We start from the raw sequence: 23,680 nt of genomic DNA on the forward strand, positions 1-23,680 counted from the left end.
AATTTACAATGAATCACTGTAATTATGCCATCTTGAATCAGTATTTCATCTTATGTATGTTTTTATATTAACTATTGTAGTATGAATAATTCATAGTAATAGCAATGGCTTTTTTTTTAAAAAAAAAAAAAATACGATATAATGAGAAATATCTACAAGGAGGCAAAAAAAGTGTAATTTTATTGCTTTTTACTGAGAGAAATACTGCTCCTACACACACTTTTTTATGTATAACTTTTTTTTATAAAGTCTCTTTTTTATCGTCGAATAATCTATATTCTTTTCGGAAATTGTTTTGATTTATTTGAGATTTTTTGCTAAAGATGAATCATAAATGTCTTTATAGGAGATATACTGACAGAGAAATGGGTTTTAATAATAATAATAATAATAATATAGAGAGAGAAAAAAGGAAAAAAATTGGTTTCCATCCTATAGAATTTGCTTGTTCCATAAGTATAAGTGTTTCTGTCATAAAGTTACACAACATTTAGAACAAAAAACATGATTTATTCTTCCGTTCGTTTTTTTAAATTAATATTTAGTCATGTTTTAGATCATAACTTACAGCTGAAAGAGTTGTCTTTTATTTAGGTTTATATCATCTTGTTGAAGGTAACGTTAAAAAAAATTCTAATCATGATCAGTTGAATGAACAGAATGGTCCCATATAAAATGGAAAGAGCAACCAAATGGCCTACGCAGAAGAGTTAGAAGAAAAGAATGAAAATCTGTTGAAGTACAACATCAATAAGACATTTAAAATTTCGTTATTTTGGATTGTCGTTGTATGAGTATAAATATATAGAGAGTCAATCCATAAATTAATCTCGCTAATTTTTGTCGTTGCTATCCCTGTCGAGAAATTTGAAGTTTAAATTAATGTTCTGTATGGTTGCGAAACATGGTCGCTTACTCTGAGGAAAGAACGTAGGCTAAAAGTATTTGAGAATGGGATCCTGAGATGAATATTCGGACCCAAGAGGAATGGGAATGGGGAATGGCGGAAACTTCATAAAGAGAAATTACATAATCTATACCGTTTACCGAACATAGCGTATTCCAATCTAGAAGGATCAGGTTGTCAGACCATGTAGCCAGAATGGAAGAAAATAGGAACGCTCTTAAAGTTTTAACTGGGAGCCCAATCGGAAAATGACCATTAGGGTAAAGACATACTGAAGAGACCTCGCGATCGAGGTCGAGGTTTAAGTCGCGGTCGCTACCTCGATGTCTAGGTTGCGATGGATGAAGGGCGCACACAGCGAGGAGATCGCATCCTCGTTGTAAGTTCTCAGTTTGAGGAGAAACATTACCGTGACGCGTGTGAAATTATTCCGCTAATGCATACAAATCACTGCGAAAACACATTTTGAAATTGAAAGGACTGAACAGTTTATAAATAGGGATGGACGCGAAACGAGATATGAGAAATGCTAAAGTCTCGTCTCTTGTTTTGCAAAAATATTCGAGTCTCATCTCTTCTCCATGTTTATCAATAAATCAAAGACTTTTACATTTTTTCAGTTTTCTGTGAAGAAATGCCCTCTTTCAGCACTCAAGCAAGAAATCATTTCTTAGTAAAATTTAAAAAGCCTATATCTTCAAGTTTAGAGGTGGAGGGGATATTAACTTCAGCAAACGAAGTTCCGTCACTGCAATTCCATTATTCGACGTTTCCTCCCTATGGATGTGTGTCTGTCTTTACAGATATTTCTTTACCTTATATCAGTAACGAATTTAGAAGAAATCTTTCTTTTTATTAATCACGGAAATGGGAGGGGAAGCGTGAAGTTTTTAAGCATAGATATGATTAAGCTCAGTAGCGTCTTTTTTTCTTTACAAATTCCACAACTTACGGACTTCAGCCCGAAAGCCCCCTCCCTGTAATGGCCACTGCCTTATATAATAATCAGCTGCAGTGTTATTCTCAAATAAATATGACATTCCCGTTTCAATTGCTATTTTCTTTCATTCTCTATTTAAAACATTCCTAATATGATATTGTTTGTGTTTCTTATCCCATATTGCAGGAACATTCCTCACTAATTCTATTAATATGTCTTTCATAATCAAATTTAATAGCGTAGTAAAACCCTCGAGCATAGACACACAATCCTCTGCAGACGAAATTCGAAACAAATGAAAACTTTTATTCCGTGCAGCGCTTCAGGGAGAACCAATGAGAACACGAGCCACAGCTATGCTTCTGCTGAACATCGATATAAAAACAAACTCGGTTGCTTATCATCATGACCACTAATTCACCCTTGCGGTCAATCTCTAGGTCGCGATGTAGCGTACATCTTCGCCATGCGCTTACCTTTTTGGATCCATGTGTTTGTGCCAGTATCGAGGGTGCGACCACGACTTAAACCTCGACCTTGATCGCGAGGCCTCTCCGGTATGTTCCTATCCTTAGGAAGACCTAGGTGCAGATGGGATGACAATATTAAGATTGATCTCGCAGAGATAGAAATACAAAGTAGAAACTGGATCCAGTTTTCTAAGGATAGAAGTCGATGGAGAGCTTTTGTGATCGCGGCATTGAACCTCTGGGTTCCATAGACCACAGAGTTAGTTAATTTTTGTTTACCCGCAAGTTTAATTTCTTTTTCATAGTATCTCTTTACAAGCTTTTAATATAGTCTTACTGCTTCTCAATGACTGAGTTGCAACGTCCAGGAAGCTTCAGTATTCCATTCATGACGCCATTTTTGGTCAGCTGTCGAAAGGCTCGTGTAACGACGGCATAGGGGTATATAACTCTTCAAGAGATAGACGACGACCTCCATGCGTAGATTATTGTGACTTCGGGAATGTAGACAGAAGTCTGGTGGGTTAATATCCGGACTGTAGGGAGCATCAAGTAGCATTTTCCTACCTTGTTCGTGTACTTTTCTACTTATGACATTTCTGAAATGCTTGCGAGCGCTGTCCTAGAGAATGAGTGACCTAGACTCAAGCACTCAAGTCAGATTTTATGAACTTTCTTCATATTTTTTGCAAGAAGTTACGATAGCACACTGCTGTAAACTTCTTCCACATGAATCTCTGTCTATTATTATGATTCATTAGTGATCATAAAGCAAAAGTGCTAATTTTATTTTTTGATCTTTTGATGAAATTTGTCACCATTTTATTACTCGTGGGAAGGCTGGAGCTCTGTACTCTTCGGACTGATTTTAACTTCAGCTCAAAATTTCTGGCCCACGTTTCACTAATAGCAACAACAATTTTCTGTCAATTCACCGCAAACTTCACAAATTATTGTGAATTTCTGTCTAGTTTTTGTTACGTAAAGATTCAGTCTTAATGTACGACCTCTGATCGCCAACAGACAGTGCTGGAAACACGCGCAGTCTTCGTTTTCAATACTTCTCACAGCTAAGATATATACACCACAGAGCTCACAAGCATGTGTCCTGCTCCTTCATTAACTGAAGTTCAAATTATGTAAGGTTTACTGCAATCACAACATTCACTACACAATGTTAACTATCTGTGCAATCTTTTGTAAAGAGTAAATTTTGTATCAATGTTCAAGTTTCTTCAATATTGATACGAAACCTATGTTTTTTTTTGATAGGCCACATAAGTTGTTTTTAATAATTATTATTTTTCTGACCAGAGTATGCATTTCTTTATTAAAATAAATTATTTCGTAACAGTTTCCATAACGTAACGTTATCTTCCTCAGACGTTAATATGAACATACATATTAATGTCTGAGGAAGATAACGTTACGTTATGGAAACTGTTACGAAATAATTTATTTTAATAAAGAAATGCATACTCTGGTCAGAAAAATAATAATTATTAAAAACAACTTATGTGGCCTATGAAAAAAACATAGGTTACATGTGTAAATCCTGTAGTTTTTGGACTTAATGTACAGCAAACGCATAACTGAAAAAGTATATTTTATACGCACTTTCCGTATAAGTGTTCCGAATAAATACACTTTCCGTATGAACAAAAAAACTGTATATTGGCTTGCCGGATCTCACATACGAACGGACGTATGTAATACGTAACTATACGTATGTAATATACGGAAGACTGTAAGATCTCATACATCCTGCAACGGCATGATGTAACTTCTAAGGGCAATGCGTATGTGGCATACGGATAACGTATCCTCCATACTGATTTCCGTAGTAAACATAAGGATTCCGTATATTTGTACAATATACCGCTGTCCAGATAACGAATTTTTCTTAGTGTAGATAAAAGGACGAAATTTTCATTCGTTAAACTGATAGTTCGAAATTCGTTAAAATAAAATATTTAAATGAAATTCATTAAAAGAAAGTAAATACAGAAGAGGAAAGGGACCTAAAAATAATTACACAATTTTGACATAATTACACAATATTGATGCTCATTGCAGAGATATTTTACTGTATTTATAAAACGAAGTCGACTAATTTGTTGCATTAAATCTTCTTCACTCTTTTTCTTGTGTGTTGCGTGCTTTCTATTTATTCTAATTTCACACTGTTCAGTTCACGATTCATGTATGCTTCTTTCGCAACAATTATGAAAGAAAAAAAAAAGGTACTCACTGATGTAGCAATAATTCTAATCTTTAACCGTTATATAGTGCATTAACCTAATTACTTGAAGTTGTTTTGAAATTTCCAGATTTTCCTTTTCTCTCTCCCTCTCATTTCCTTTTCGCACAGAAGCGATGAAAGTTTGAAGAGGATTAAAAGGAATTATTTTCTGTTTAGTGAAGTGAAAGTATGTATATACACAGCAGATTATTCACACTAACAGTAAGTACAAATGGTTGGTCTAGTTACAACCCAGTTTTGTATCAGTACTGCACTTTAGTATGTATTTGTTAATTCACAGAACTTTATAAAATATTTCCGCCCCTAAATAGAAAGAGACGAAATAACTGAACGCTAGTGAATGACTTTGCAGATAGAACTTTTATCGCCTTGTCTCTTCCTTTTACAAACCTCACACTATTCTACAAAAAGAGAATAAAAATAGAAAAAAGAACAATAAAGAGAAAGTTGTCACCTCGGGTACATGATATATCCAAAGAATAGTTTGTAGATAGTTTAATTTATGTACAAATGAAGAAGGTAACTTGTTTCGTACATGTCATTGCATTGAATTGCATAAGAATGATGAACTTTCTTTTCTAGTTTACTGGAAAGTTAGAAAATGAAACTACCCGTCCATTGAAATGCATTAGAATGTTGAACCTTCTTTTCTAGTTTACTCCAAAGTAGGAAAATGTGACCACCCGACTATCAAAATGCATTAAAATGTTGAACCTTCTTTTCTAGTTTACTCCAAAGTTAGCAAATGTGACCACCCGACCATTGAAATGCATTAAAATGTTGAACCTTCTTTTCTAGTTCACTCCAAAGTAAGAAAATGTGACCACCCGATCATTGAAATGCAGTAAAATGTTGAACATTCTTTTCTAGTTTACTCCAAAGTTAGAAAATGTGACAACCCGACCATTGAAATGCATGAGAATATTAAACCTTCTTTTCTAGTTTACTAGAAAGTTAGAAAATGTGACCACCCAACCATTGAATTGCGTGAGAATGTTGAATCTTCTTTCCCAGTTTATCCCAAAGTTAGAAAATGTGACCACCCGACATTGAATTGCATGAGAATGTTGAACATTCTTTTCTAGTTTACTTCAAAGTTAGAAAATGTGACTACCCCGACCATTAAATTGCATGAGAGCGTTGAACCTTCTTTTCTAGTTTACTCGAAAGTTAGAAAATATGACCACCCCGACCATTGAATTGCATGAGAATCTTGAACCTTCTTTTCTAGTTTACTCGAAAATAAATCGTCACGTATTTTATTTTGTTTCTTTCGGAAAACAGGTTAAGGGGGCCAAAGGACCCCTTTTCAAAAAAGGGTCCTCTTGATTAAAAGGGTCACTTTAAAGAAACAAATCTCTGCCGATGCACAGATGACTTCAAAGTAGGAAATACGGGTTTCCTCCTTTTTGCGAAAAAAGAGTTGTAGGGGCAATGGCCCCTTCGAAATGAAGGACCCCGCACAACTCTTACGGAAATTGGATTTCGGTGAAATTGCTTGAAACCGTGGTATATTGTAGATATGGTGTTCCTAGGAAAAAATCTCGACGAGCACAACAACAAATCACTGACTATATTTCCACTACAGGGCCACTTTTTTAAAACAACACAAGGTAACGTTATCTTCTGGAAACAACAGAAGATAACGACATTCTAGATTTCGGCAAAAATGACTGAAAGAGAAAAAGTCTTAATGGGCGTAACTACCAATCACTGATCGTTTGGCCACTACGAGGCCACTTTTTTTTTTTTTTTTTGTTTTAATGAAGCAGCCGAAGATAGTGATATTCTGGATTTCGATTAAAATGACTGAAACTGTGATATGTTGTAGATATTGTGATCCTGAGAAAAATTCTCAATAATCGCAACCACCAATCACTGACCACTTGGCCACTGCAGGGTCACTTTTTGAAAACAACAGAAGGTAATGTTATTCTGGATTTCTGTGGAATTGCTTGAAACCATGATATGTTGTAGATATTGTAATCCTGAAAAAAAGTTTCAATGCACACAACCACAAATCACTAATCATTTGGTCACTGCAGGGCTGCTTTCTTGAAAACAGCCGAGTATAATGATGCGTTGGAATTTGGTAAGATTGAGTAAAACTAAGATATGTTGAAGATCTTTTCATCATGAGAAAAATTCTTAATGAACACAACCTTCGAATTATGACTGTTTTACAAGTCCAGAGTTTTAAAAACAGCCAGGAATAACGATATTTTTTATTTCGATGAAAATGAATAAAACTATGATATGTTGTAGATGTCGTGATTCTGAGAAAAATTGTCTAGTGCCTTCCAGGCTTTTCGTTTGTCCCGTAAGATGAACATCTGAATGTTGTCTATGCTTAAATGATGTTGGCTACTCTCCCCATCTCTTTTCCGAGTTGTGGGATATGATTTTTCAGTGTTTTATACAATTCTACCAAAATTCCAGAGTATTCGTACTTTCTCCTGTTTTAAAAAATGTAGTCCCGCAGTTACCAAATGGCCACTGATTGACGGTTGTCTGCTTTGAAAGTTTTTCTCAGGATCACAATATCTACAACATATCACGGTTTCAAGCAATTCCACCGAAATCCAGAATACCGTTACATTCAGCTCTTTTTTTTTTTTTTTTTTTAAAAAAAAAAAAAAGTCGTCCAGTAGTGGCCAAACGGTCAGGGACGGGTGGTTGTGCAAATTGAGATTTTTTAAAAAGGAGTACAATATCTACAACATATCACGGTTTTAAGCTATTCCACCGAAATCCAGAATAAAGTTCCTTCTGCTGTTTTCAAAAATGTGGCCCTGTAGTGGCCAAATGGTCAGTGATTGGTGGTTGTACTTATTGAGAATTTTTCTCAGGATCACATCTACATCATATCACAGTTTCAGTCATTTTAATTGAAATCCAGAATATCACTATCTTCGGCTTCTTTCGAGAAAGTGGTCTCGTAATGGCCAAACGGTTAATGATTGGTAGTTACGCCCATTAAGACTTTTTCTCAGGATGACAATATCTACAACATATCACGATCTCAGTCATTTTTACCGAAATCAAGAATGTCGTTCGTTATCTTCGGCTGTTTTCAAAAAAGTGGTCCTATAGTGACCAAATGGTCAGTGATTTGTGCTTGTGCCGTTTGGGAGTTTTTCTTAGGAGCACCATATCTACAACATATTATGGTTTCAAGCAATTCCACCGAAACCCAATTTCCATAAGGATTGTGCGGGGTCCTTCGTCATTTTGAAGGGAGCATTGCCCCTGCAACTCTTTCCTCGCAAAAACGAGAAAACCTGTATTTCCTACTTTGAAGTCATCTTTGCATCGGCAGAGTTTTGTTTCTTTAAAGTGGCCCTTTTATTCAAGGGGACCCTTTTTTTGAAAAGGGGCCCTTTGGCCCCCTTAACCTATTCTCCGAAAGAAACAAAAAATACGTGTCGATTTATTTTTGGTCTAGTATATATATGCCAAGTTTTAAGAAAATGAATGACGAGTAACCCTTGTGAAGCTATCTCCTTTACACTTTCACTTTTTGGACTTAACGGGTTTTTACCCCAAAGTCTTCAATTATGTTCGCCCTAGCCTCTCGTTTCTGTATTATTTTCTGTTAAACAGTGCTATGATTTTTGAAGAATCTGATCTTGGAATATCATGTAACTCAGCATCCGTCGAAGAAATCAAATTATATCACATAGTTCACAATTCGCAGGCGCTTAAATTATATTGGATATGTTTTCACACTTGCTGTCCTACAATGATTGAATGGCCAAGTCTATCTATCGATATTGAGAATGGGAGACGCCTAATCCTCGTTTCCTCATCTCACGTGGTTGTCCTCTTCTGGCTTAACGGAGGTTGAAAGAAATAGCCTTCATATTTCAATACTTGTTATCTTTTATTTGCGAAACAATTGTCCTCTTAGTTTTCCTTCAATCTTGATTTCAATTTCATACTCTTTTGGTAATCCTCAACCTGCTGTGTCTCGTAACTTCTTATCATTACTCGATGTAATTAAGGGCAGTAATTATTTGAGCATACAGGGCACAGTACTTCATTGAATTTGGAAGGAGTCGAGAAAAAGAATTAAATGATTGAAATTGAAACCTGTTATTAACTAAAAAAAATTATACATATCGATCGATGATGTGAAAAGTGAGGTTGAGTTAGGTTACGCCGAAACGGGCATCTCAGAAGAATTATGGGATGCGTATTCCAAGCATAGGAGTATAAGCTTCATTACTAAATGAAGAGTCATTCTGGTTCAAACTCATACATTGTATTGACAGTGAGAATGAGTTCGAATTCAGGTACTTACCTTGTATTAATATTCAGCTCTTTTATCACAATTTCTTAATTAATCTATGTCTTTTCCCAGTTATATAATTGCAACATTTCTGCTGTCCCGAAATTCCCTCCCTGTTAGATCTTTCTTCCTGAAGTCATTCCTAACCGTCTCCACCCGTTTCCTTCTTTGTCCCCCTCTGTGCTTCTTCTCATGGAGTTCAGGAGACGCTATTACTCTTGCTATTACTCTTCTGACTACATAGTCGTTTGTTCTTCTCATTAGATGATCAGACATTGCAGTATTCTTTCTTGGATCTTCTTAAATATCTCTACAATCTTGATTGTTTCCCTTACTCTATCATTGCTTACACTATCTCTTTCTGTTATCACATACATCTCGCGTAGCACTCTCTTTGGGTAATACTCAACCTTTTCCTTTTATATGTTTTCTATATTGTTCATGTTTCTGTTCTGAAACAGCAAACATCGTACATCAGGAAGCTTCATCTCTCAAATCTTGAGTTATAGCATTCAGTACAATGTTGTCGAGGTACGAGTTAGCCTTGCATCTCTTCTCTTTCTCTGGCACTCCTTTCTTTCTCAGATATCTCCAATTTCCTGACGTGACTATCTCGTAATGCCTTTTCCAAATCAATAAGTATTCTATGCAATCTTTTTTGTTTTTCTTATACTTTTCCATAGTTCGTTTTAGTATTAAAATTGCATTCATTGTACTCTTTCCTGGCATAAATCCAAATTCTTAAAATGATGTTTCCTCCCGTAACAATTGCTCATCTATAATTTTCTTCCTAATCTTCATCATAACTAACTAACTAACTCTATGGCCTATGTATCCCGGAGCTTCAACTGCGTTCACAAAAACTCTCCCCTGACTTAGTTGGGTATTGTGTCCTTAGCCAACTGGATCCAGTTTCTACTTTTTATTCCTTCTTCTGCGAGATTCATCTTAATATTGTCCTCCCATCTAGCGTTTACTCCCATCCTCCCATGAAAGCGTTTCTACTTTCTTCCATTCTAGCTACATAACCCGCCTACCTAAGCCTCCTAGACTTGACGACCCTAACAATGTTGGATAAACCGTATAAATTATGTAGTTCCTCGTTATGAAGTTTCCGCCATTCCCCATTCCCGTTCCTCTTGGGTCCGAATATTCTTCTCAGGATCTTGTTCTCAAATACTTTCAGTCTATGTTCTTCCCTCAGACTAAGCGACCATGTTTTGCAACCACACAGCACAACAGGCATGATTATTGTTTTATATATTTTAAGCTTCAAACGTCCTCAACAAAATTCGCGACGAAAACAGATTTTGAATTGAATAGTAACACGAATTCCTTGCTTTTAGTCGACATATAATTTCTTCGTGAATATGATTTTGGGTCTGTTAATATTGATCCTAGATATTTGAAAGTATTCACTTTGTGGAAACTATTATTTGATATTTTGACGCATCCACAATTTGCTATTTTACGATCCTAGCTAACTTCCGAGTATTTACTTTTCTCCTCATTTACTTCCAAATCCATGTCCATACAATCTTCATTATATGTGATGTTATTTTGGTTCCTCTGTAGCTCAGAAGAATTTTCAATATTCAGCTGTTGTACAGTAAATGATGAATATAAATCCATAAAGTGTTCATTTTGGTTATAAATTGGATAATGCTGAAAGAAATAAATAGAGAAAGAGATTATATTTGGTATTTCGGTTTTTTAATTTCAATAATGAGTGAAGCCATCTAAAGTTTTTTATTTTTAATTTTTAAAGAAATAAGCAAACATTGTGACAGATATTCACAATCCGTTATCCATGCTTTATGAACGTGATTGTAAATAAAATCAATATATATTATATATAACAAGGACGGGATACGACAGCCTTCAATACACGAAATACACAAAATGAAACAAACGGAGGAAGAAAACTTAAGGTGACGTGATATTACGTTGATCTCGATATGAGTTTTTTTTTACTTTATTCACTTTTTTATTATATTTTTTACCTTCACCCTTCACCTTAGTTTTCTTTTCAGAGACTCCACCCATTTTTCATCTCTCTCTTCCTTCTTTACCGTCTGTGAGATACGTGTGTGTGTGTATTTGTACACTGTATGTTGAAGATTAAAGATAAACATAATAAAACGTGAACAGAGTTCTCCAGGGAGGAAGAAAAAAATGGGTCACATGATCTTCCTCCCTTGGGATTGTTGTGTTGATTTTCAGTGAAGAGAATATCCTGTTTAAATCCTAAGAGTGTCCTTGCCTTAAGGAGACGGAAAGCCATTAAGGATTACAAATTCTTGCGTTGTATCCTATTGGAATACAACTAGTTTCCTCACTGCGGAAAATGTTCGTCCTTCGCTTATATGTTTCTTTTTCTTTAATTGCAAATCTTTATTATGAGTAACAAAACTAAAACCTAAGCTTCTGGCGTGACAGTCCTTAGAGATTCAAGGCTTACCAGCCAACTTGTGGTACCCATACCTTTAGTGTGATGTGTGGTCAGCACTTCTGTTTTCCTCTCACCGTTAATGCAGGCTTTCTACGAGTACGTCGGAGTTCGCTATTTCTCCTTTTGAAGTAGCTCTCCAGTTGTCCCCACGGCACTTGGTGGGCCCTGCAATGCCAATACCATCTGGTGAGTAGATACGGTCATTTATCTCAAAGATCTTATAAAATAGAGGATGTGCCCTTGCAACAAAATCTTAAAGCCATACGTCACAGTTTCACCACCCCTACTCTGCCCACTCCGTCCAATAGGATCGAAATGTTTTGAGCCAACAATCATGGCGAAAACGAAAGTAGCCAATCAGACGATGGCGTAAACGAAAGTATCCAATCAGACGTGTCTATGCTCGGTTGTTTTTTGGCTTCATCGATTTAGTAGGATGAAGATACATATGGGCAGATCCTCTATTTATAACATCCTTGATTTATCTTTAGTCCTATCAAATTTGACACTGCTAGGTTTCACTGATTTTACAAAAAACCGTATTATACGGTTTTACTTATTATAATCACAAACTGATTTTACGACATAGGTAACCAAGCTTATCATCATTTACAATGCCACTCTTTGTTTTTATTGTTTCAATACGTAAAAACATAGGGACAAGGATAGCTGAGAAATACAGCATTCAACTCTGGTCAAAGGAATCGCCTGTTAGATCACAGATACGTTAGTTCGTCATGGACAATATTGTATCCAATTTCCCATACTTATGCTTAGTGTAGTTTGGAAATCTAAAAAAGTAGTTTTGCCTCATGTTAGAAATTTACCTTTTATCTCCTACAATTGTTTCGAAATGTTATTAGCTTTCGTAATAGAGAGATTTGTTTTCTTTTGGTCCTAATATCCAAAGAATGGTTTCTGAACGCTCTTCAACCTCATCAGGACAATGTCACAATGGTATCTTCAAATATAGACGAACGTGCAATGGTACAAATACAGCAAGAGTAAATAATTGTATGGTAGACACAATATAAAAATAATTAAAAATCCCTATCTCAATGCGGTAAGTATATGTGTTGGCTTTTCTACATATACAAGCAACAACTCTCCCAAAAATAGAATCCCGGTGTTACATCTTTGTCTTATATTTAGAACATCTACGCATTGATCAACGCATCGAATTTAGAGTTAATTGCTGTGTATAGAAACCAACTTGCAACTTAAGTCTACCTCATTCCGGTGGCATTTTTAATTGGAGCTTGTGGTAAGTTAATTTAAACTTGAACTTATAAGTGAAAACAAAATTAAAATCAATAAAGGGTTACCAAGAAGCTTGTGGCAAGCCAGCTACGCTATTACGGATTTAATAAAAAAAAAATGACTTTCGAAAAAAACGTGTCTCTGAGCTACCAGATATTAATACTTGCCCTCATGCTTTCTTCCTGATGTACATCATAGGTTAAAATTTTGCTTCTTTAAAAGGTTTAATTGGTTGCATTTAACAAATTTATTTTATTTATTTGTTTATTTATTATTTGAGTTTTATTCAGCAACTATCACTAAATTTCATACCATATTTTTATACAATTATTAACTTGTATCATCATCATCATAGGTATTCTGCCTTTATTGGCAGGACACTTGCCGCAACTGAGAAGCTTCCATGCTCCACGGTCCTCCGCTAACCTCTTCGTCTTCGCGTATGATCTTTCTGTTTTAATATCATCCATTAATTGTAATCTCCTACGCCACCTCCCTATCTTTCCCGCCACCATACCCTCTAGGACGTCCCTCATGATATAATCTCTTCTTAGGCAATGTCCCAACCAGTTTCTCTTCCTCTTCCTAATAATATCTAAAAGTGTTCTTTTCTCACCCACCATTTCTAACACTGCATTAATTTGTATAATGCAGAAAAAATTATATCTCGTCTCGTCTACTGAGTAGTGACGTAACTAAGAGCGGAAACGGGGCTTCTGCCCCGGGCACCGGATTTGGGGGCGCAAAACTGAGCAAATATTTATTTTCACTATAAGGCAAGAAAAGGAGTTTTAGCAAACTAAAGCTCATAAAAAGTACCTCAGAAACTTAACAGGACAACAATGACTCAGCAATCTTAGGATCATATTCATAAAGCATGAGTTAGCTACAAAGCTAGCATTTGAGGACATTGTAAAAACCTTTGCAAAAAAAAGCAAAGTTAAACTTTATCTCCAGCTTTTTGTGTTTTCATTTAAGAGATTTATAAAATGTCCGAGTATAGTACTTGAGACTACAACTTGACTGTTTGTCATAATTAAGTATTCTATTCTAAAGCAACAGGTTGTTGATTCATTCTATACAGCCTGATATAATTCCAAAACATTGTAATTTGCAGTTATTATAATAAGAATATGTCAAACATGCTGCTTTCAGACTATTTTGCATAAAATGTCAAATACTAAAGTGTTTGTTGCTTTTATCTTGTACTAAAAATAAATTTTGTACTGCAATTTTGAAATTACGCTTTACCACTTTAACATTTAGATGCATTTCCGGGGTCAAATTGACCCCTCAGGTATTCTTTTTTGTATTTTCAGTGCATATTGTTTTTTAAATCTTACTGGTTCTTTCTGACATCTTGCAGTAGGTTCTTCTGTATTATTATTTTATATTCATTTAATAATTTTATTCGTAATAACGGTGTAGGAATGCAGTTATTACACGTACTACGTAGCTTCATTTGGGGTGTTAATTTGACCATATCTTCATTTTTTTGTGGAATTTTGTACAGGCTTCCATATTTAAGTTATGACAGTTAGTACATCGTCTTTTATAAGCACAACAAAAAGAAGAAGAAGAAAAGTAAAAGAAAAAGAGGAAGAAGAAGAAGAAGTGTAAGAAAAATGCCGAATGATTCTCTAATTGCTAGGAGATTTTTATTACGTCTGATAACTGATGTCTAAGGATTGCGTATAGTCTGATAGGTTATTGTTGTGTGCTGAAAATGGTCTGGTGACAGATGAGTGGTTTCACAAACGATTTAATTTGTAGGAACTTATTTTAGAGGAACATGAATAATATTGTGCGCGGATATGGGAGTGACAAGTTTGAAACCCTTGTATACAAAGGATGAAGAGTTCACCTATTGTATAAGTTTTGCAATGTATAAATCAAAGTTCGCAAAAATAGCAATTTGTTATGAAAAGTTGACAATAAAGTTATATTTCTTGAAAGTATAAGCGAAATTTGATGTTTATGAAATTTATGTACTCACTTATTGTTAATACAAAGATGGAGCCCTTGTACCTAAATGGGAAATCATTAAGAAAATATTGCATGAAAATATTGATTACGGTCCTAGCAGTACGTTTCTAACGAACTTTACAAAACAATGTTCGAAGAAACAACAACAACAAAAAAAAGTCAAGGGGTCAAAATGACCCCCCAAATGTAATAATGTAGAAAAAATCCCAAATCTAAAGGTTAGGTAAAAATGGAATAGGTGAATTACTGTGTGAGCAAGGGCGCCGATCCTGGGGGTACCAGCCCCCCTAAGGCTCAAGTGGGCCCCCGTATTACATTTATGAATATACAATATTTGGCATAATTTGAATGCAATTTGTCTTAAAATCCACATATATGCCTTTTGCATATGAATGGGCCCCCCTCAAATTTACAGAGAAATCGGCGTCCTTGTGTGTGAGAGATGCTAATATTAGGTGTAGTCGGGGAGCGTGTTGGTTTGGTTACAACTGACGACAACTAGCCTAGATGCATAGCTACTTCTAAGTCTCTTAAATTTGATCGCAGGTCAATTAATTAAAAGAAATTAAAACTTTAACTAGAGGAAATCACAATAACAACTCGAAAGTCATTAGAAAATTCATTAAATTCTATTATAAATTCTAATTATTATTCTAAGAGAAAACTTTTGCCGCAATTAGGAATGTAATTGACCATTGATTTTGCAGCATACGAAAACGAAACTTTTGCAGTCTTTGACTCTCACTGTCTGTTACTTGGCGAATCTACTGTCTAGTCACGAAAATCATGTATTTATCCCCCTCTCGTGATTGAAACCGAAAGTCGTGCTCATGCAATTGTAGCGTCTTCCTTTTTAAATGTTTCAGACTCGGAAAAACTTGACGCATAAGCGAACTCAATATTTTCTTTTCAATGAACAAACACGCGAAGAATGCATTTAAACTTTTCTGAATTGCTGTGAATTCTACTGTTGCTTTGTTTTCTAAGTAAAAATAGACAAAGGTGATAGTCATTAATCTTTGTGCCTGAAAAATAACTGAGGTTATCAAGGATATTAAATTTCAGTTCCACTTTCTTTTATTTATTTTATTTTATTTTACTTTTTGGAAATGGAATAAAATATCCTTAGACAAGGGCGCCGTCCAGAGGTGGATCTAGCCCGGGGCAGTGAAGACCTACCCCATTCCAGTTTTTTGAATGACATAACTAATTTAAAGTATTATTTATATATAAAGTTTAGTGTAAACCAAATGTAGAGATCTTATTAAACGCTTGCAGGGACATGGGTAGAGAAAACTAAATACAGTAGAGTGTCGATTATCCGAACGTCGGTCAACCGAACGACCGCTTAACAGAACTGTGTACTCGCTCGCACCTGTTACTCTCCCACCCTACCGTCCATCATCCCCCTCACTCCCAAACCAAGTTTCTCACAGTAGTCACCGCACTGAGCCACCGCTGGCGGAACATTGCTTCTAATGGGGCCTTCATAAGGCGTTGCCTTTGTACGTTACTTTGTAATACTTAAAGAGATCCTGTTTTTATGAATAAATTTACTGTACAGTACTTCTTTTTGGCAAATAAACATGTACAGTTCGATTATCCGAACAAACCAGTTTTCCGAACACCCATGTCCCCCAATTACTTCGGATAATCGACGCTCTACTGTACATGGAAATGCGTTGGGACCATAATACAGCAAATTATAGATGCGTTAAAATATTAAATAATACTTTTGATAAAGTGGATAGTTTCAAATATTTAGGATCAATATTAACAGAGGAAAATCATATCCACGAAGAAATTAAATGTCGACTAAAAGCAGGGAATTCGTGTTACTATTCCGTTCAAAATCTCTTGTCGTCGCGAATTCTGTCGAGGAATTTGAAAGTTAAAATATACAAAACGATAATCATGCCTGTTGTTCTGCATGGTTGCGAAACATGGTCACTTACTCTGAGGGAAAAACATAGACTGAAAGTATTTGAGAACAGGATCCTGAGACGAATATTCGGACCCAAGAGGAACGGGAATGAGGAATGGCGGAAACTTCATAACTACATAATTTATACGGATTACCAAACATTATTAGGGTCGTCAAGTCTAGAAGGCTTAGGTGGGCAGGTCATATAACTAGAATGGAAGAAAGTAGAAACGCTTTTAAAGTCTTGACTGGAAGACCAATCGGAAAACGACCATTAGGAAGACCTCGGCGCAGATGGGAGGACAATATTAAGATGGATCTCGCAGAGATTGGAATACAAAGTATAAACTGGATGCAGTTAGCTAAGGATAGAAGTCAGTGGAGAGCTTTTGTGAACACGGCATTGAACCTCCGGGTTCCATAGGCCATAGAGTTAGTTAGTTAGTTAATTAGTGTAAACCAGAGATGCAAATAACCACTCGCCCGGTCACCCGGGCCGAGTGGTTCATCGGTGCGGGCGAGTATTTAATATCATACCGAAGATAAGTAAATGATTTCTATTGTGGAATATAGGCTAGTAGCTTTTTTCTTGGGCGAGTAAAATTTTGTTGCTTATTTGCATCCCTGGTGTAAACTCATATATCATAATCTGGCTTCAGGTTGCCCCCCAGCTCTTACCCTCTAGACTTTCCACTGGCACCAGCTTCTGAAAATCACTAAGGTATTCTAATTTACAGCCCATAACCTGGGGCTCTGGGGGTATACCTAGGGGTAGCGGAGGCTCCAAGAGTTCTCCTCGGAAAATTTTGAAAATTAATTTTTCTCAAAACGCAGTTTTCGGTATTTTTGATGAAAATGTAGGTTTTTACGTTCACGAAGAAATTAAATGCCAACTAAAAGCGGGGAATTCGTTATATTATTCAGTTCAAAATCTCTTCTGGTCGCCAATTTTGTCAAGGAATTTGAAGCTTAAAATAAACAAAAAAGATAATTATGCTTGTTGTTTTGTATGGTTGCGAATCATGATCGCTTACTCTGAGGGAAGAACGTAGACTGAAACTATTTGAAAACAAAATGTTGAGACGAATATTCGAACCCAAACGGAACGGGAATGCGGAACGGCGGAAACTTAATAACGAGAAACTACATAATTTATACTATTTACCAATCATTGTTAGGGACATCAAGTTTAGGAGGCTCAAATGAGCAGGTCATGTAGCCAGAATAGAAGAAAGTAGCAAAGCTTTTAAAGTTTTAACTGGAAGTCCATTCTTAAAACGACCATTAGGAAGACCTAGACGCAGATGGGAGGAAAATATTAAAATGGATCTCGCAGAAATAGGAATACAAAGTGGAAACTGAATCCACTTGGTTAAGGATAGAAGTGTAAAGCTTTTGTGAACGCGGCATTGAACCTCCGGATTCCACAGGCCATAGAATTGGTTAGTTAGTTATGTAGGTTTTTGTTTTACAGTATAACATATTTTTGATTCTGAGTATGGCGGCATAATAAGAATGGTTATACAGTTCTCACCCCCTATGTTAGAACTCCACATGCCATTCTGAGCGATAACTTTTGGTTGTCATATTTTAAAAGAAAAGAAAGCAAACGAAGTTAGTTAAACAGAACACAATTTAATTGGATACTTTTGTATTATAATAATGTATACAATGTAGTGAATTGAAATTGAAATCATTATCTTTAGTTAAAAAATTGAAATCTTACATTCACCCTCTCTTTTCTCTATGAGAAAATCTGGCTCTTCTATAATTTAAGACATGGCGAAAGATGAGAACTTTCGTATTTTTCTTCCTTCCTTCCTTTCTTCGTTTTCTTCTCTTATTTTTCTTCTATACCTTTTCTGGGGATGCTGAGTATCCGCACAAAAGTTCAGGAGGATTCTCAAGCACTAGAGCAGCCCCGGAGTCGGCACCCTGTGTGGCGATATATTTAGGTTTTTCCTACTGTTTTACAAGTGTATCACTGTTAGAAGTATCTTGTCACCATTAGGAATATTTTTGTCATCGTTAGGAATTTATGTGTCACTATTAGCAGTATGTGTATCACTGTTAGGAATAGGTGTATCACCGTTAGGAGTATGTATGTCACGATTAGGAGTATTGTGTCATCGTTAGGAGTATTGTGTCGCTGTTAGAAGTGTGTGTTTGTGTGTGTGTGTGTGTGTGTCATTGTTAGGAGTATGTATGTCACAATTAGGAGTATTGTGTCATCGTTAGGAGTATTGTGTCACTGTTAGAAATGTGTGTGTGTCATTGTTAGGAGTATGTATGTCACGATTAGGAGTATTGTGTCATCGTTAGGAGTATTGTGTCACTGTTAGAAATGTGTGTGTGTCATTGTTAGGAGTATGTATGTCACGATTAGGAGTATTGTGTCATCGTTAGGAGTATTGTGTCACTGTTAGAAGTGTGTGTGTGTGTGTCATTGTTAGGAGTATGTATGTCACGATTAGGAGTATTGTGTCACTGTTAGAAGTGTGTGTGTGTGTCATTGTTAGGAGTATGTATGTAACGATTAGGAGTATTGTGTCACTGTTAGAAGTGTGTATGTGTGTCATTGTTAGGACTATGTTGTCACGTTAGAGGACAAACAACTGATACAGTCCAAAACTTAATATACATCTCATCTGATTACTAGCAGCTGTCTTAGTGATAGTTATTATTATCATAAGGGAATAAATAAACACTTCTGCTGTTCAACCCATTACTCTTCTTTGAAGAGTAAGGCTACGCTGGGAAGGATATTCTGCCGGAATAGGAGAGATTCGTACCAATTCCAAATGGATGGATTGTACGAGTCAAGGGTTCAGATAGTGCAGGCAGTATCTCAGTACAAATCTGAGGCAGGCAGAGTTGCGATTTTAACCAACATCTGGTTCACAGAGGTTCTTAGATTATCTGTTTTACTCTGTCGGGTTATTATACCGCGGAAATAGGTAGCAGGTGAAGGAAGGAGATCACTACCATTTAGACAAACGGAAACAAGTGGAGAAGAGGTCACTACCACATAGGTAGATTGGAAGCATGTGAAGAAAGATCACTACCACTTAGATAAACGGAAGCATATGAGAAGGGAGGTTACTACCACATAGGTAGGTCAAAAACATGTGAAAAGGGGGAGGCTACTACCACGTAGATCGGTCTGCACTGAGACGAATCCATTATTAGGTATTTTGTACAATTGTTAAAGATTACTGAAGACAATATTTGGAATTGGAATAAATATCCAACCGCCAAGCTAATTGAATTGGCTACTCAGTAACTGGTAATTCTATAGCAGAAGTTTAAGGGTACTTAGTTTTTACGTAAGAGAATTGTACTTAAAATGTAATTGATCTTAAACTACCATACTATAGTAATAATATCATTGCATTAGTAATTCAATCACGAAAATGACAGAGAAAGAATACATATAATAATACTTCTACTGTTTGAGAAACAGCAAGTTAAGATAAAGTTTTTCAACTCCAATAACAAACAAGTTTTTCTACAAATGACTTCACGTTGCTAACAAAGATTGTATGTGGGTTCCTACCTCTTATATTTTTTCTTTCAACCAACCCCCCCCCAAAAAAAAAAGAAAAGAAAAGAAAAAGAGAAACTTAAAGATTTTTCTTAGTCAAAGATAAACTTTTCCTTGTGATTTTCCTCAACAAGTAGTGAGGATAACGGAGAAAGCAAAAATGTGGTGGCGGTTGAAAAGGGTAAAGAAAAAGAGAGAGAAAATGTTAGGGAAACGGAGGAAAGAATTGGGTTTTATCTTAAGTTTGTTTTCTGAGACGTCCCTCCGGCATTTTCTTTCTTTTAACATGAACCCACCATCATAACTTCACTGTAAATATTCCAATTGGAGAAACAGAAGAAAATAAGAATCAAGTTTAAACATATACGGAGCAAGTAAAGTCTGTGTGTTTCATTTCATTTTTTTTATATCCCCGCCGTTTTTCCTGTATTTATCCTTCGTTGCACTTCTATCCTTTGTTCCTGATTCTCTTCTATTTTATTTTTACTTTTTTGTACGTATTATTTCAGTTCGTTTTTTGTTGTAAATCACAGTCACCGAAAAAGGAGAAAAATCTTTAGTGTTTTCTTTTCCAGGACGTTGAGAAGCAAAAATAATGGGTGTATATACACTCAATATAAGTTGTTTAATTTTTTTTTTTTTTTTTACTTTTCTTTAAAAAGATAAAAGGTAACTAAGTTTATAAAGTTATATGATTTTTAACTGAAATATTCCGTATCAAGCACTTAAATTTGTTCAAGCAAGTGGAAATCGTATACTTGTTCCCCTTTGATTTTCTTGGAAGTAAGTCTCTATATCTAAACGAAACTATTCGCATCCTACACAACTGTACCAGGATAGACTAGTGTTTGAATATGAATGCCTTCCAGCTTATTTGAGTTCTAAGAATCTTGAGTAGTTGAACGGATTGTCGTCACTTCAGTACATTTCTAAGCTTTGAAATTCTCAACGTTGAATACATACAAGTACCTGGTCTAGCAAAGAATATTAAGCAAGTAAAGAACTTGTTCTCTCTCTCTCTCTCTCTCTCTATGTCTATATCTGTGACTTGGTTCTAAAAGGCCAATGTCAAAAAAATACCATTTTGAGAAAAACGCATTTGAAGTTTCTTACAATCGTTTGTTTGAACGTATTTCAAACATACTTGCAAATAGAAAATTTATACTTCCATTAATGAAAGATATGTTTATTCCCTATCGGATACTTGCATTTTCATGAATATATCTCAGCTTATCTCCAAGATATCTCGTAACATTGGACCTTTTGATCTTGAAATTCTAAACATGCAATTCTAAACATGGCCCTTTATTGAAAGTTTAAACTTCGAACTTGCTTACAATTTATGCTTTGAGCATAACACATTCCGCTATAGTATGCAATTGCTATGAAAATTATGTAGCTAATCTTCTTCTTGAAGGGAAACATTAAGAATATATGTGAAATTTTAACAGGGGTTTTCATTACAAATCCCCAAACAGCGCTAGACACAAGTTAACGATAAATAGCCTATATCAAAATGTGGTTAAACTCAGAAAATGGCTAAAAGCCAAAAAAAAAAAAAAAATGGTTAGAAAAGCTACTAGTAGCTTTTTTTCTTAAATTTCTGACTAGTCAGGTTCGAAAAATGGTCAGATCTAGCTACAAAGTGGCTGAATTGGCAACCCTATGCAGTGTTAACAAAATATACACTTTTAACAATGATTGGTTACAATGAACTAGATTGTTGTCGGATTTACACTCACAGACACAAACGCACAACATTATTACCTTATTTTCCTTTCGGTGTCAAACAAAAGACGCCGCCTTTCAAGTCAAACAAATAAGCACAAAGTTACCATATATATATAATAAAATTACTTTCATAAGGTACTAGGAAGAACACGGGTTTTTGTTTTTACTTTACAACTTTTTATTATAAAATGTTTGATACGTACAATATAACACACAATTATTATAATTGTGCACTTAAGACGAATACAAAGTTTACTAAGTATGTAGTTTGGGTAAAGCAGGTGTTTTCAGGCTTAGGCCATTAAGGAAGGAATTTTTACAAAGCTACAGGAAGGAATTTTTACAAAGCTGACTGGAAGTGATTAGGAATTTTTAGTGCTCCAGGGAAGCAGAGAGAGATAGGTGTCTTGCATCAGGGCCGGCGGAAGGGGAAAATATTACCCGGGCAAAGAATCCATATGGCGCCCCCTACAACCCATTGGTATTACTGAGTTTAAATTTGCTATGCTACCTTACAGATAGCTACTTTTAAAGGATAACTTCTTGAACTCTATAACTATAACTATAAGAATCAATTATCAAACTGAGTAAGATCTTAACTTTTGTCAGTTAAATACACAGAGTAAGTTTTGGTTAACGATATGCGAAACAATTATTTACACATGAGCATGCAAAATATTCTACGTCACTGATTAGAAATTTACAGAACGATTCAAGAAACAACGATTTATATAAAATTAAGATTGATGATGCGATACAGCATTTATTTACACATATATGCATAAACAACCTTGTTAACTGCGAAAGAGAACACATATATGAACAAAAGAACATACAAATATATTTTGCAACAGCATTATACAAAGATTTCGTAATACAAATAATACAACCAGTAATATAATTTTATATCTTTATACAGTTTTAATGCAAATTGTCCTTTGACTTGTTTACAATTCTAAGTTAAGTTAACTTTTCGTGCCTTTTTCTCTGCAAAGTCTTTAATTAAAGTATCAGTGTCAAGCTCACACAGAACATCACATTCAATAGACATCATAGAAAGGCCTACAAGACGCTCTTGCGTCATCGTTGATCGTAGGTAGTTCTTTATAAGTTTCAACTTGGAGAAACTTCTTTCTGCTGAAGCTACACTTACAGGAATAGTTAGTAAGATTCTTAGAGCAATAGTTGCATTTGGAAATAACCCAATAAGGGAGTTCTTGCAAATATATGTAAGTACTTGCAACGGTTTGCTCCCACTTTCAGAACCGAGAAATGAAGGTAAAAGTAAGAGCTCTTGATATAACTGAAATACGTCAATATCACAGTGATCTTTGTCTGTTAAAGATAGTTGTAAGTCCTTGCAACACTTTAGTAAATACTCTTTGTCCGTTATTGGATGGATGTCATATAAAAACCCAAATATTTCGCTGTGCTGCTTCAGTTGTTGAAATCTTTCATTCAGGGAACAGATAATTGTGTCTAATGTGCAGAAATAGAAGTTACATTTAAACGCACTGTATGGATCATTAATCGGTTCGTCTTCAGCTTCATACAAAAATTGTCGTTTGACTTTTCTAGGTCGGAGTTTTGGTTCATTCTCAAATTGTGGTTGAATGTCGAGATCATCAGCAATTACTTTGGCATCAACCAAAATATTCTGGAAACCTTCATCACTTCGCATGTTCTCAAGGCGACACTTGGTTTTCTTAAGCAGATCAACTGCTTGCTGAATGTCCACTGATTCTTGTTGGAAAACATGGCTAACCACATTAACACAAGAAAGAACTTCCTAGCAAAACACCACAACACAAACGGACTTAAAATTCAGGAGCTTCCTAGCCAGGGAACAAGCCTTATTTTTGCCCATAACGTCTATCTTTGAGTCCTTTGATGCTTCGAAAAGAGCATCGTA

At 35.5% G+C, this 23,680-nt stretch overlaps 2 protein-coding genes across 4 annotated transcripts in view; one reads left to right on the forward strand and one right to left on the reverse strand.

Annotated features, from left to right (window-relative positions):
- LOC145676131 (uncharacterized) overlaps positions 1 to 23,680 on the forward strand; it is a 997,262-nt gene that overhangs the window by 64,139 nt on the left and 909,443 nt on the right. The window lies entirely within an intron of this gene.
- Positions 22,724 to 23,449, reverse strand: LOC145675090 (zinc finger MYM-type protein 1-like). The gene has a single exon (XM_081745460.1). It carries the CDS (start codon positions 23,447 to 23,449, stop codon positions 22,724 to 22,726), a length of 726 nt encoding a protein of 241 aa, XP_081601586.1.

Source organism: Thermobia domestica, chromosome 18 (genome assembly GCF_964235325.1).
Source record: "Thermobia domestica chromosome 18, izTheDome1.hap1.1, whole genome shotgun sequence".
Lineage (NCBI taxonomy): Eukaryota > Metazoa > Arthropoda > Insecta > Zygentoma > Lepismatidae > Thermobia > Thermobia domestica.